Source organism: Pseudophryne corroboree, chromosome 2, assembly GCF_028390025.1.
Source record: "Pseudophryne corroboree isolate aPseCor3 chromosome 2, aPseCor3.hap2, whole genome shotgun sequence".
Classification (NCBI taxonomy): domain Eukaryota; kingdom Metazoa; phylum Chordata; class Amphibia; order Anura; family Myobatrachidae; genus Pseudophryne; species Pseudophryne corroboree.
In genome coordinates, this window is record NC_086445.1 from 62,259,058 (window position 1) to 62,274,075 (window position 15,018).

At 46.0% G+C, this 15,018-nt stretch overlaps 1 protein-coding gene across 3 annotated transcripts in view; it reads right to left on the minus strand.

Moving 5' to 3' along the window:
• ME3 (malic enzyme 3) overlaps nucleotides 1–14,231 on the minus strand; it is a 336,344-nt gene extending 322,113 nt beyond the window's left edge. Inside the window, exons 1-2 of one of the 3 annotated variants that reach the window (XM_063951373.1) lie at nucleotides 14,117–14,231; nucleotides 8,302–8,530 (exon numbers count right to left, since the gene is read on the minus strand). In XM_063951373.1, coding sequence (XP_063807443.1) covers nucleotides 8,302–8,523 — 222 coding nt within the window. In that variant the 5' untranslated portion in view covers nucleotides 8,524–8,530; nucleotides 14,117–14,231. Of the gene's footprint in view, nucleotides 1–8,301; nucleotides 8,531–13,911; nucleotides 13,933–14,116 lie in introns of those variants that run through there. The other 2 variants (XM_063951374.1, XM_063951375.1) reach the window with 2 other exon arrangements.
• Nucleotides 14,232–15,018: the final 787 nt, after the last annotated feature.

A 15,018-nucleotide genomic window follows, 5' to 3' on the forward strand; every position in this document is an offset into this window, starting at 1 on the left:
GCTAATATTCCTCGCTAGACATTCATCGTCTGCAGACCCACTTTGTCAAACCCTCCATTGGTTACCTGTATTCTACCATATTCAATATAAAAATAAGAATTTACTTACCGATAATTCTATTTCTCATAGTCCGTAGTGGATGCTGGGGACTCCGAAAGGACCATGGGGAATAGCGGCTCCGCAGGAGACTGGGCACAAAAGTAAAAGCTTTAAGACTACCTGGTGTGCACTGGCTCCTCCCCCTATGACCCTCCTCCAAGCCTCAGTTAGGATACTGTGCCCGGACGAGCGTATACAATAAGGAAGGATTTTGAATCCCGGGTAAGACTCATACCAGCCACACCAATCACACCGTACAACTTGTGATCTGAACCCAGTTAACAGCATGATAACAGAGGAGCCTCTAAAAAGATGGCTCACAACAATAATAACCCGATTTTTTGTAACAATAACTATGTACAAGTATTGCAGACAATCCGCACTTGGGATGGGCGCCCAGCATCCACTACGGACTATGAGAAATAGAATTATCGGTAAGTAAATTCTTATTTTCTCTGACGTCCTAGTGGATGCTGGGGACTCCGAAAGGACCATGGGGATTATACCAAAGCTCCCAAACGGGCGGGAGAGTGCGGATGACTCTGCAGCACTGAATGAGAGAACTCCAGGTCCTACTCAGCCAGGGTATCAAATTTGTAGAATTTAGCAAACGTGTTTGCCCCTGACCAAGTAGCTGCTCGGCAAAGTTGTAAAGCCGAGACCCCTCGGGCAGCCGCCCAAGATGAGCCCACTTTCCGTGTGGAATGGGCTTTTACAGATTTTGGCTGTGGCAGGCCTGCCACAGAATGTGCAAGCTGAATTGTACTACAAATCCAACGAGCAATAGTCTGCTTAGAAGCAGGAGCACCCAGCTTGTTGGGTGCATACAGGATAAACAGCGAGTCAGATTTTCTGACTCCAGCCGTCCCGGAAACATATATTTTCAGGGCCCTGACTACGTCCAGCAACTTGGAATCCTCCAAGTCCCTAGTAGCCGCAGGCACCACAATAGGCTGGTTTAAGTGAAATGCTGAAACCACCTTAGGGAGAAATTGAGGACGAGTCCTCAATTCTGCCCTGTCCGTATGAAAAATTAGGTAAGGGCTTTTATAGGATAAAGCTGCCAATTCTGAGACACGCCTGGCTGAGGCCAGGGCTAACAGCATTACCACTTTCCATGTGAGATATTTTAAGTCCACAGTGGTGAGTGGTTCAAACCAATGTGATTTTAGGAACCCCAAAACTACATTGAGATCCCAAGGTGCCACTGGAGGCACAAAAAGGAGGCTGTATATGCAGTACCCCCTTGACAAACGTCTGAACTTCAGGAACTGAAGCTAGTTCTTTTTGGAAGAATATTGACAGGGCCGAAATTTGAACCTTAATGGACCCTAATTTTAGGCCCATAGACAGTCCTGTTTGCAGGAAATGCAGGAAACGACCCAGTTGAAATTCCTCTGTAGGGGCCTTCCTGGCCTCACACCACGCAACATATTTACGCCAAATACGGTGATAATGTTGCACAGTTACATCCTTCCTGGCTTTGATCAGGGTAGGGATGACTTCATCCGGAATGCCTTTTTCCTTCAGGATCCGGCGTTCAACCGCCATGCCGTCAAAAGCAGCCGCGGTAAGTCTTGGAACAGACATGGTCCCTGCTGGAGCAGGTCCTTTCTTAGAGGTAGAGGCCACGGGTCTTCCGTGAGCATCTCTTGAAGTTCCGGGTACCAAGTCCTTCTTGGCCAATCCGGAGCCACGAGTATAGTCCTTACTCCTCTCCTTCTTATGATTCTCAGTACCTTGGGTATGAGAGGCAGAGGAGGGAACACATACACTGACTGGTACACCCACGGTGTTACCAGAGCGTCCACAGCTATTGCCTGAGGGTCCCTTGACCTGGCGCAATATCTGTCCAGTTTTTTGTTGAGGCGGGACGCCATCATGTCCACCTTTGGTTTTTCCCAACGGTTCACAATCATGTGGAAGACTTCTGGGTGAAGTCCCCACTCCTCCGGGTGGAGATCGTGTCTGCTGAGGAAGTCTGCTTCCCAGTTGTCCACTCCCGGAATGAACACTGCTGACAGTGCTATCACATGATTTTCCGCCCAGCGAAGAATCCTTGCAACTTCCGTCATTGCCCTCCTGCTTCTTGTGCCGCCCTGTCTGTTTACGTGAGCGACTGCCGTGATGTTGTCCGACTGGAGCAGCACCGGCTGACCCTGAAGCAGAGGCCTTGCCTGACTTAGGGCATTGTAAATGGCCCTTAGTTCCAGGATATTTATGTGAAGTGACGTTTCCATGCTTGACCACAAGCCCTGGAAATTTTTTCCCTGTGTGACTGCTCCCCAGCCTCTCAGGCTGGCATCCGTGGTCACCAGGACCCAGTCCTGAATGCCGAATCTGCGGCCCTTTAGAAGATGAGCACTCTGCAACCACCACAGGAGAGACACCCTTGTCCTTGGAGACAGGGTTATCCGCTGATGCATTTGAAGATGCGATCCGGACCATTTGTCCAGCAGATCCCACTGAAAAGTTCTTGCGTGGAATCTGCCGAATGGAACCGCTTCGTAAGAAGCCACCATTTTTCCCCAGGACCCTTGTGTATTGATGCACTGACACTTGGCCTGGTTTTAGGAGGTTCCTGACTAGGTCGGATAACTCCCTGGCTTTCTCCTCCGGGAGAAACACCTTTTTCTGTACTGTGTCCAGAATCATCCCTAGGAACAGCAGACGTGTCGTCGGAATCAGCTGCGATTTTGGAATATTTAGAATCCATCCGTGCTGTCGTAGTACTACTTGAGATAGTGCTACTCCGACCTCTAACTGTTCTCTGGACCTTGCCCTTATCAGGAGATCGTCCAAGTAAGGGATAATTAAGACGCCTTTTCTTCGAAGAAGAATCATCATTTCGGCCATTACCTTGGTAAAGACCCGGGGTGCCGTGGACTATCCAAACGGCAGCGTCTGAAACTGATAGTGACAGTTCTGTACCACAAACCTGAGGTACCCTTGGTGAGAAGGGCAAATTGGGACATGGAGGTAAGCATCCTTGATGTCCAGAGACACCATATAGTCCCCTTCTTCCAGGTTCGCTATCACTGCTCTGAGTGATTCCATCTTGAATTTGAACCTTTGTATGTAAGTGTTCAAGGATTTCAGATTTAAAATAGGTCTCACCGAGCCGTCCGGCTTCAGTACCACAAACAGCGTGGAATAATACCCCTTTCCCTGTTGTAGGAGGGGCACCTTGATTATCACCTGCTGGGAATACAGCTTGTGAATGGCTTCCAATACCGCCTCCCTGTCGGGGGGAGACGTTGGTAAAGCAGACTTCAGGAACCGGCGAGGGGTAGACGTCTCGAATTCCAATTTGTATCCCTGAGATACTACCTGCAGGATCCAGGGGTCCACTTGCGAGTGAGCCCACTGCGCGCTGAAATTCTTGAGACGGGCCCCCACCGTGCCTGAGTCCGCTTGTAAGGCCCCAGCGTCATGCTGAGGACTTGGCAGAAGCGGGGGAGGGCTTCTGTTCCTGGGAAGAGGCTGTCTGCTGCAGTCTTTTTCCCCTTCCTCTGCCCCGGGGCAGATACGAGTGGCCTTTTGCCCGCTTGCCCTTATGGGGACGAAAGGACTGAGCCTGAAAAGACGGTGTCTTTTTCTGCTGAGAGGTGACCTGGGGTAAAAAGGTGGATTTCCCAGCCGTTGCCGTGGCCACCAGGTCCGATAGACCGACCCCAAATAACTCCTCCCCTTTATACGGCAATACTTCCATATGCCGTTTGGAATCCGCATCACCTGACCACTGTCGCGTCCATAACCCTCTTCTGGCAGAAATGGACAGCGCACTTACTCTTGATGCCAGAGTGCAAATATCCCTCTGTGCATCTCTCATATATAGAAATGCATCCTTTAAATGCTCTATAGTCAATAATATATTGTCCCTGTCCAGGGTATCAATATTTTCAGTCAGGGAATCCGACCAAGCCACCCCAGCACTGCACATCCAGGCTGAGGCGATTGCTGGTCGCAGTATAATACCAGTATGTGTGTATATACTTTTTAGGATATTTTCCAGCTTCCTATCAGCTGGTTCCTTGAGGGCGGCCGTATCAGGAGACGGTAACGCCACTTGTTTTGATAAGCGTGTGAGCGCCTTATCCACCCTAGGGGGTGTTTCCCAACGCGCCCTAACCTCTGGCGGGAAAGGGTATAATGCCAATAATTTTTTTGAAATTAGCAGTTTTTTATCGGGGGAAACCCACGCTTCATCACACACCTCATTTAATTCATCTGATTCAGGAAAAACTACGGGTAGTTTTTTCACACCCCACATAATACCCTTTTTTGTGGTACTTGTAGTATCAGAAATGTTCAAAACCTCCTTCATTGCCGTGATCATGTAACGTGTAGTGTCTGTATCGACCTGATGTAACGGGCGCTTTAGAGCCCCTGACGGTGTTTGAGACGCCTGTATTAACTGATTATCCGGCTGTCTCATGTCGTCAACAGACTTTTGTAAAGTGCTGACACTATCACGTAATTCCTTCCATAAGACCATCCAGTCAGGTGTCGACTCCCTAGGGGGTGACATCACTAATACAGGCAATTGCTCCGCCTCCATACCATTTTCCTCCTCATGCATGTCGACACAACGTACCGACACACAGCACACACACAGGGAATGCTCTGATAGAGGACAGGACCCCACTAGCCCTTTGGGGAGACAGAGGGAGAGTTTGCCAGCACACACCAGAGCGCTATATATATACAGGGATAACCTTATATAAGTGTTTTTCCCTTATATAGCTGCTGTATAGATTTATCTGCCAATTTAGTGCCCCCCCTCTCTTGTTTTACCCTGTTTCTGTAGTGCAGGACTGCAGGGGAGAGTCAGGGAGCTTCCCTCCAACGGAGCTGTGAGGAAAAATGGCGCCAGTGTGCTGAGGAGATAGGCTCCGCCCCCTTCTCGGCGGCCGTTCTCCCGCTTTTTTATGGAAAAACAGGCATGAGTTAAATGCATCCATATAGCCCAGGAGCTATATGTGATGCATTTTTTGCCCCCTAAGGTGTTTATATTGCGTCTCAGGGCGCCCCCACCCAGCGCCCTGCACCCTCAGTGACCGGAGTGTGAAGTGTGCTGAGAGCAATGGCGCACAGCTGCGGTGCTGTGCGCTACCTTATTGAAGACAGGACGTCTTCTGCCGCCGATTTTTCCGGACCTCTTCTGCTCTTCTGGCTCTGTAAGGGGGACGGCGGCGCGGCTCTGGGACCCATCCATGGCTGGGCCTGTGATCGTCCCTCTGGAGCTAATGTCCAGTAGCCTAAGAAGCCCAATCCACTCTGCACGCAGGTGAGTTCGCTTCTTCTCCCCTTAGTCCCTCGATGCAGTGAGCCTGTTGCCAGCAGGTCTCACTGAAAATAAAAAACCTAAAACTAAACTTTTTTCTAAGCAGCTCAGGAGAGCCACCTAGACTGCACCCTTCTCGTTCGGGCACAAAAAACTAACTGAGGCTTGGAGGAGGGTCATAGGGGGAGGAGCCAGTGCACACCAGGTAGTCTTAAAGCTTTTACTTTTGTGCCCAGTCTCCTGCGGAGCCGCTATTCCCCATGGTCCTTTCGGAGTCCCCAGCATCCACTAGGACGTCAGAGAAATACTTTTACTCACACATAAGGCTATTAACCAAACTGCACCAACATACATCTCATCGCATATCTCAAAATATCTCCCAACCCGGCCCCTTCGCTCTTCACAAGACCTGCGTCTCTCATCCACACTTATTACTTGCTCCCATGCACGATTACAGGACTTTCTTCGGGCTGCACCCACTCTGTGGAATGCCCTACCACATACATTAAGACTCTCCTCTAGTCTTCAAACCTTCAAGCGTTCCCTGAAAACTCACCTATTCAGATAAGCCTATCAAATTCCAGAACCGCTCACATTACCTTCATAGCTTTCCTATCCAATTATATCCCCACAGTACAGTCCACACATATCCTCACATATTTTCTTTCTTCACTTTCCTTTCCTCCTGACCCTGGTTCATCACTGCTGTGATGTGATATCATGCAGCCCACCAAGAACCTTTACAATCTGGTGGACAACTATGGCAATAGATAGCACCTATCCTTGTGTATCAATGCCTATTTCCCCATAGATTGTAAACTTGAGAGCAGGGCCCTGCTACCTCTATGAATGTTTGTTTTTACCCAATTTTGTCTTCCAAGTGTGTCCAGTTGTAAAGTGCAACGGAATTTGCTGCGATATATAGGAAACTTAATAAATAATAATAATAATAATAATAATAATAATAATAATAATAGAGTCTACTGCACATGCGCAGGACTCCGGAAAACTGGCACGGTGGCCATTTTTCCAGGGATTCCCCCCTACTGTGCATGTGCATAACTTCAAGAAAATGGCTGCGACACCATTTTTCCTGTGATTTTGCAGGGCTGTCATAGCACCGCTGGACTTAGTACTGAAAAATGGATACATCATGTGCAGTGTGGGTTCCCCAAGGGGCCCGTGTGCACCACACACACTGCACCCATTATAGATACCCTCTGGCCTAAACATTTTACACCTATAATAGAGACAATTAGTTAAGGGATGTTAGTGTGCAGTTATCACACATGGGAGCTGTTTAAAACTTTTGAGAGGGGTTGCTATGGGCAATTTCTCTACTTTATCCCTTTCGAAGGTTTCATACACCTAGTTACGGCCTTGTCTGCACAGAATACTAAGATTTCTGCATTACTCACATCATATGTCAAATACTGCACTCTTTCACCATCACCCCTATAATTAATGCTCTGCCGTGTAAACGCGATGGACCCTATTGAGTATAATGGATTCCAGGTATTATTTTATTTGGAAAAAAATATAGCAAAATCGAGGTTGGTTACCACTTGCAAAAAAATCTGAAGTGGGGTAAAGAGTTAAGGTGCAAAGAAGTATTTTTTAAAATCTGCATTCCTGGCATTGCAAGCGACAGGTCTGATAACAGCTCACTGCTGGCGTGTGTCAGGGTCAAAACCACATTTTCTGAGGGAACGTTTCCTCTCAAGGACAGCGAGAATGACTCCCTGTCTACCAGGGGGGGAATAGGAGTTGCAGGCAGTGGAACCTGGAGAGAAGGCTGAAGTTACAGAAGCCGTTAGTATAAAGAGCAGGTTTGTTATCCTTGATCCAGTCAGGAGAGCGCTATAGTAATCACACAATGTACCCGAAGCCTACGCACGGCGGAGGCAGACAATCTGTGAGTGGAGATAATAAGTAGAATGAAGTCTACCCATTCACTACATAGGTGACATCGCAGACTGCCTTCTTATAAATATTGGTATTGTCTACAAGATGGCCCCCTCCACTGCTTGTGGGCGACGAATATACTTTAAACCAAATGTTTGCTGATTTTTAGTTAGGGGGGGGGGGGGGGGTAAATCAGTATCATTTTATCCTTTTTCATCTAACAATTTGAATAGACCCTAATCTTTAAAACGCTCATTTGCAAAACGCAAAGTTGGCCACTGGGGAAGTTAGATGTATCAAAGCTTGGAGAGAGAAAACGTGGAGAGAGATATAGTACCAACCAATCAGCTCCTGCCATTATTCAAACACAGCCTGTACCATGGCAGTTAGGAGCTGATAGGGTGGTACTTTTTCTCTCTCCATGGTTTGACACATCTACCCCTGGATCCATTTCTAATTTGGCCAAAGGGGTTTGTGGACATTCAGCACTCTGGTTGAGCCAACAGACATTAAGGGGCACTGTGTGGCCAGATCATGGAAGCACACAGAATCAGATCTCAGTCACCACCATTTCACATTTTTCAGCAATCCCAAAATGGCTGCAGTGAACAAAATGGCACTGTGTATAGACACGGTCACTCACAGATTACACCACTGAGCGGGATATAGTGGACCAAAATATCAGTAAAGGCCATGGGTTTATAGTACAGATACAGTGGTGCTAGTGGGGGAGGGGTATTTATTAATATTGGTGCAAATGTGCAACAACGTCATCATGTTCGAAAGCAACAGTTCCAGATACCTGTAATCTTCTCAGTACCTGTTTTGGCAGAAGTGTCCCGACTTGGGAACGCCGAAAGAGGAGTGGCCTTGTGATAATGTGGATGACGTTTCAACATATAGTGGGAGGGGCTTTTTTTAAATGCTGACTTATCTTTGTGAAACACTGGTAGATATCCCATATGGCACACAAGTATAGCACAGAAATCTATAACTGAGTAAGCACTCACCTTATTGAGATAGGGGTTTCTGGTAATGTCATATCCCCTTTTCTTAATGTTCTGTGTCTTGGTTGGATGCACACCCACGGACCCAGAGTGACATACCCTGACCAGCTCCCATGTGGCTCTTTGAGGGTTTCGGAGAAGCGGGAGCCATGATCCCACTCTCAGGGCGCAGCCGGCAGCTCGGCTTCCAACCGACATCGCGTGTCTTACAATCAGGCTATTCATTATTTATCTGAGACATCAAAATGAAAAAATATGAATAATGAATGTTTGGCACATACAAAATCTACTATCAGCTAATCAATAGGTTTAATGTAATGCACCTTTTAGCAACGTAAAGTGGAGGAAGCCATTTTGTGAATTGTTAAGCTACATTCTCATGAATATTAGTTCAGACAACAAAATGGCTGTCTAAAGTATCCACGATGTCACTAATTATCTTATGTTATACAGCACATGAAAACATAACTATATCATTGTTATGTCAAGCTTGTATATTTAAAAAGCTGTGGCTATTAAATGACGAGACTGTACTTGTAAAATATAAAGCATATTGCTTGAATTAAAAGGAAGTGGGGGAACATTGACCTTGTACTATCCAAAAATGGTTTTGCAAGTGTCAACCCTCTCTCACAGATAGTTTGCGGTCACACAGCGTTCAAAGAAGTTGTGTTTTTTACTGTGCATCCTAAAAAGGCTTAGTTCAAAATGTGTTAAATTTAAATATTTTTGTCAAATTGAACCAAACGCCCACCGACTCTTTCTGTATGCTGACTGAGGCTGACGGGCAGATTGTACTGTATGTCACATGCACATGTGTTTGATGGGCACAAAAGGTTTAGTGGCAGTCATGAGGATGTCAAAGATGATGAAGGCCTTGCATGTCAAAAACAAACAAAAATGTGGAAAAACCTGAGAAAATTGTTCGAACTGGCCATTGACTCAGCATCCAAATGATAGCAGAAATGGTAAGCATTGACAAAGAAACTCTTAGGCAAGTTTTGCATCAAGATCTTAATGTGACAACAGTTTAGATGGATCCAAGGCTTCTCACTGCCAAGCAGAAAGCAAGCAAATTTGTACAGACATTTTAGACCAAATTCAAGCACGGATTCAAATTTTTTAGATAATTTTATCTATGATGGAACACAGATCTTCCGAAACGATCCTGAGACAAAACTCCAGTCCATGCGCTGGAACACACGGTCATCACCGAGAATGAAGAAAGCACGTAAAAGCAAATCTAAACTTAAATCTATGTTCAGTGTTTTCTTTGATATCAGGGTGTTATTTTGGAAGACTGGGTACCAGAAGACAGAGGCATCACAGAGTGTGGTGACACCCGATGTTCAAAACAGAGCCCCCGGCGCGAGCTGATGAAAAGGAGGCCTGGACTCACTGAAAGGGGCATAGCCTTGCAAAACGCACACGTTTTCATCACTCCGGAGGTGATCCCACCAATTTTGGAGATGCTGGGCTGCCCCTGGAGACTTTTCTAGCTGCACTGCCAGCTCCTATACTGTGAAAGGAGGGCTTCACGTCATGTTACTCCTGTCAGTGTGGAGGAGTTGTCACTCTGGTGGCACCCCTCCTAGTGACGCCTGTGCCAGAAGGCACAACAGTGAATCAACATTATTACAAAAATATTCTATAAACTTTGCAGGAAATAATCAGAAGAAAGCAGCCAGAGATGTGGAAAAAAAGGTTTCATCCTCCATAAGGACATGCACCAGCCCACACAGCTATCTGTGATGCAGTTTTTGGCCAAGAAACAGATTGCAGTGCTAGAAAACCCTCCATACTCACCATACCTACAGTAGCATCGTGTGATTTCTTTCTTTTCCCTAAAGTCAAACCTGTACCCAAGGGAACCCATTTTGCCCCAGTTACTGAGGTAAAGAAGAAAATGACGGAGCTGTGGAGACAGCTGACAGATAATGAGCGTCAGCACGGCTTTGACCAATGGAAAATGAGAATGCAGCGGTGTGTGGGTGCAGAAGGGGAAAACATAGAAGGAGTTAAAATGTACTTAAATTATAGCATCAGTCTTGCTATTTGCATCATATGATCAGCTACTATTTGCAGGTAAATATAACTTACTGTATGTTGTCCTTTCATAGAGTGGATGAAAAAAACTTGAACAAACCGGATCGCACAAGGCAATAAAACAATTTATACTGCACTTTGCTTTTATAATAACTCAACCTTACACTTGGACAATGACCTTGAGAATACTGTAGCTTTCAGGTGTAGTGGCTGGTAAGACTTAGACATAGGCAGGTTACATTGTAAAAGCACAGCAGCAGACTGAAAAGAGGGACGCGGTGTACAGCTACACGGACGCATGAATAGGCGCCGAGGGCTCATTCGCATTTCAGCACTTTTATTCAGATGTTTTCCACAAAAATATTTTTAATCAGTATTTGTTATTTTCTTTCTCTCCATTATGCTGTCTCCATTGTTACGTCAGGAACCCTACACTCACTCTGGTGTATACACAGTCCTGGATGTATTTTCTCTATAGTGGTGCAGCGTAAACAGCCTGTTCAGGGATTATCCTGCATTATGTAATGACACTGTGGTGTTCTCAGGCCTGTTTCCATTCAAACCAGCTGCGTCTCACTCCCAGCATGGACGACAGCCCCCGCCTCTCATTCAAGCAAGTCTATGGCCAGATGACCAACAGTAGAAGGATATGGGAAACATCTATATTTATAGGGAAATGAATATCCTATAAAGGTTACCAGGACCTCTTTGTCTATTATATGTTTTCAGGTGTAGAGAACGGTTATGTCAACTTTTATTAGTACCAGAGGCTAATACCTCACTGGGGACTTACTGTAGGCAAGGTACTGGTTTTGGGACCACTTCCTCTCCTCTGTTTGTCAGACGAACACACAAAAATGGGTTACAGTAATTTAGACAACTTCAGTGGCCACTGAGCCCTAGACAGGAGCCTAGGTTGGCTAATGGATGATCAGGCTCTGATTATATTTGGATCCCAATTAATTGATAGGTTGCATTCTTTCTAATCAATGAAAATGAGCTGCTGTGTGTAGGAAACAGGCATTGTACAGTACTGTACAGCCACATGAACAATGGGCCAGTTAAGGAGCATCACTGGGGTTCCTAACACTTGGTGCGGTGATACAGCGCGTACCACAGAAAACGGCAGCCGTGCATTGTCATCACTCTGGGAGCGTGTCCAACATTCCCGGAGTTGCTGGGCTGCCCCTGTAGACTGGTCTGCTTCACAGTGCACACTGGTGGCTCCTACTCTGTGACAGGAGCTGAGTGCTGCCTGTAATGTCACAGGGCCCGTAATGTCAGCATGGTTCGTAGATGTGCGAAAAAACGAACAGCTACGATCCATTACCCTGACGTGCAGGGGGAAGCCCAGAACAGGGCAAGTCCGTCCCGCATGCCAGATCCAATCCCCCCCCGCCTCCGCAAAAATGTGAAAACATCGCACGGCTGCGATGCTTTTGCGTGTATAGGGTAGACCTCTGAATACGCAGCCTAGCTGCTTGTGACGTCAGCCGCTGCAACCCGCCCCGCAAACGGTCCGGACACGCCTGCCCAGTTAACTCCTCTGCCTGTCAATCAGGCAGAGGCGTCCGCAACAAGTTAAAGGCTTTCGCATCTCACTGTGTGCACACGCGCAGTACGGTTGCTTGGAATGCACACACTTCACTGGGCTTCAGCATGCAAACACAATCGTACCTGCGTGGATAGGCGGATTAGCATTGTCGAAAACGGGCAGAACCTGTCAGAAATGCCCAGAAATTGAATACTGAACTGACGGATCCTCTCCGTTGGAGAGGATCCAACAGGCACTGAATAGACCCCCATAGTGGATGGAGATAAAGTATTAAAGATTGAGTATCCGTTATCCAAGATGCTTGGGACCAGAAGTATTTTGGATATCGGATATTTCCGTATTTTGGAATAATTGCATACTATAATGGAGATATCATGATGATGGGACCCAAGTCTAAGCACAGAATGCATTTATGTTTCATATACACCTTATACACACAACCTGAAGGTTATTTTACCCAATATTTTTAATAACTTTGTGCATTAAACAAAGTGTGTGTCCATTCACACAATTCATTTATGTTTCATATACACCTCATACACACAGCCTGAAGGTCATTTAATACAATATTTTTAATAACTTTGTGTATTAAACAAAGTTTGTGTACATTGAGCCATCAGAAAACCAAGGTTTTACTATCTCGCTTTCACTAAAAAAAAATCTGTATTTCGGTATATTCCATATTTCGGAATATTTAGATATGGGATACTCAACCTGTACCAACCAACCAACCAGCTCCTAAGTGACATTTTTAAAACCTGCCTGAAACAGGACAGTTAGGAGCTGATTGGCTGGTGCTTTAACTCCATCCACTTTATTTATCTCCAAGGCTTAGTACATAGACACCTGAAAGCATGTTACATAAAAAAAATGCAGGTGTTATATAAACGTCCAGCATGTGCACCAGGTTAACACCAGGAGAAATGAACAGTACAGATCTGCCTCAGACCGATTGCACATTTCAGTTCAGTAAAGTGAATAGACCGCAAAGCCACACCAATAATTAGAGATGAGCGGTTTTGACTCGGTTCTTTTCGTCAACTTAGTGCAAGTTCTGATCGGAAAACGTCATCTTACTGGCTATCCAAAACACGCGAGATTCGGATAGCCAATAAGATGATATATTCAGATCCCAACATAACCGAGTCAAAACCAAACCACTCCTCAGTCTCTACTAACAATAGCAACAGTTCCAGTGGGAGGCAACACTTAGCCAATCAGATGCGGCTGCACATCATCGTCGTCGTCATCAGTGCATATTTTGGACCACAGCAACTGAAAGTTACAGGCCCAGCTGCATCTTTGCCTGGATGTGTATGGGACACATATGGACCATCACATCGTCCGCTAACATTTCCACCTCCCCTCCCTATCACATCCTTGGGGAATAATAAGTGCAAGCTGCGGATCTGCCTACAAAGAGAAACGCAAGACTTTCTGCGCACACGCGCCATCCGATAATATATCCGTCCAACTGTACTTGAGCCCCCAAGTGTAGAATCTGATGTATAACTTACATAACAGTGCGAACAGCCCAAGGTATACACACGCACACAAATATATATATATATATATATATATACACACACACAAATATATATATATATATATATATATATATATATATATATATAAAATGGGCCGCACGTTTGATTTACTTAAGGGAAAATAATACACACTACAGCATTAGGCATATAGGGGGACATTTACTAAGCAGTGATAAGAGCGGAGAAGTGAGCCAGTGGAAAAGTGCCCATGGCAACCAATCAGCACTGAAGTAACATCTATAATTTGCATACTATATAATGAGAAAGAGCTGCTGATTGGTTGATAGGGCAACTTCTCCACTGGCTCACTTCTCCGCTCTTATCACTGCTTAGTAAATGTCCCCCATAATAATGGGACACAAGGGTTAAGCAGCAGCAGCAGCAGCTGGCATGGAGATCACTTCCGCAGGAAGAAAGCAAGAGCCCAACAAATGAAACCCCATGCCAAGATATACATGTATCTACCTGCACACAGCCAGGGTGATAAACAGCCCCAGTGTGCAAAGCTATAACAGGCTCCACACTACAAGTATATGATGCATGTATCCAATGCCTGGACAGGCACAAGGTTAGTGAAGTCATTACAATGTATCTATCCAAGGGTTTAAGGCCAAAACCCAATATACAGGCTGCAAAGCGCGGTGCATGTCTGTCTCCTTTGTGACATTACCTCCAGGCTTCTGCAGGCAGTGGACCAGGGCTGCAGCCAGCACGGCAGGAGTTAAGTGAACTGAGATACTGCTCTCTATTAGGAGGACACAGGCTTGCCTGCTGCTGCTTTTTTTTTTTTTTTTATCAAGAACAACTTTATTCAGCAGAGCAAAATGTATGTGGACATACAGATCTAAATCCAGACTCCCTGCTGCAGATTTGTATTTTAACTCCATCTGCAAATGTCATTCGCAGTAGCTCTGGTAATTCATACATAAATGCACTAAAAAGGTAACATGCTTTTTATGCATTTGTGTTTATATTTTACAATATATTATTATTATTATTATTATTATTATTATTATCCTTTATATGTGGCACATAGGGTCTGCAGCACCTTACATCACATAAACAAATAAAATACATTGGGGGAGATGTATCAAACCGTCTAAAGAGGACTGGTGAAAAAGTTTCCCATAGCAACCAATCAGGTCATACTTACCGACATTCTGGCTGCTCTCTGCGGGAGAGAGCAGCCAGGTCGGCTCAACAGGCGGGCCGGGGAGCTCTCTGACGTAAGGAGGGGGTGAGCCGGAGGCGGGACGGGGGTGGAGCAAGGGCGGGATGGGGCGGGGTTACAGTGACACCTCATTTAAGCCATGCCCCCACTCTGTAATGCCGCAATCACTGGCATTACACTGCAGGGGGCGTGGCTATGATGACACGATTCAGCAAGAATAGCGTCATCGACTGCCCGGACCGCCCACTTTACACACAAACTGGGCGGATGGGCAGGGGAGACCCCTCAAATCGGGAGACTTGCCTGCTCTTCCGGGGGATTTTCGGGAGCCTCCCAGCCATTCCGGGAGAGTAGGCAAGTATGAATCAGGTTCAAGCTATAATTTTACAGAAAGTACACAA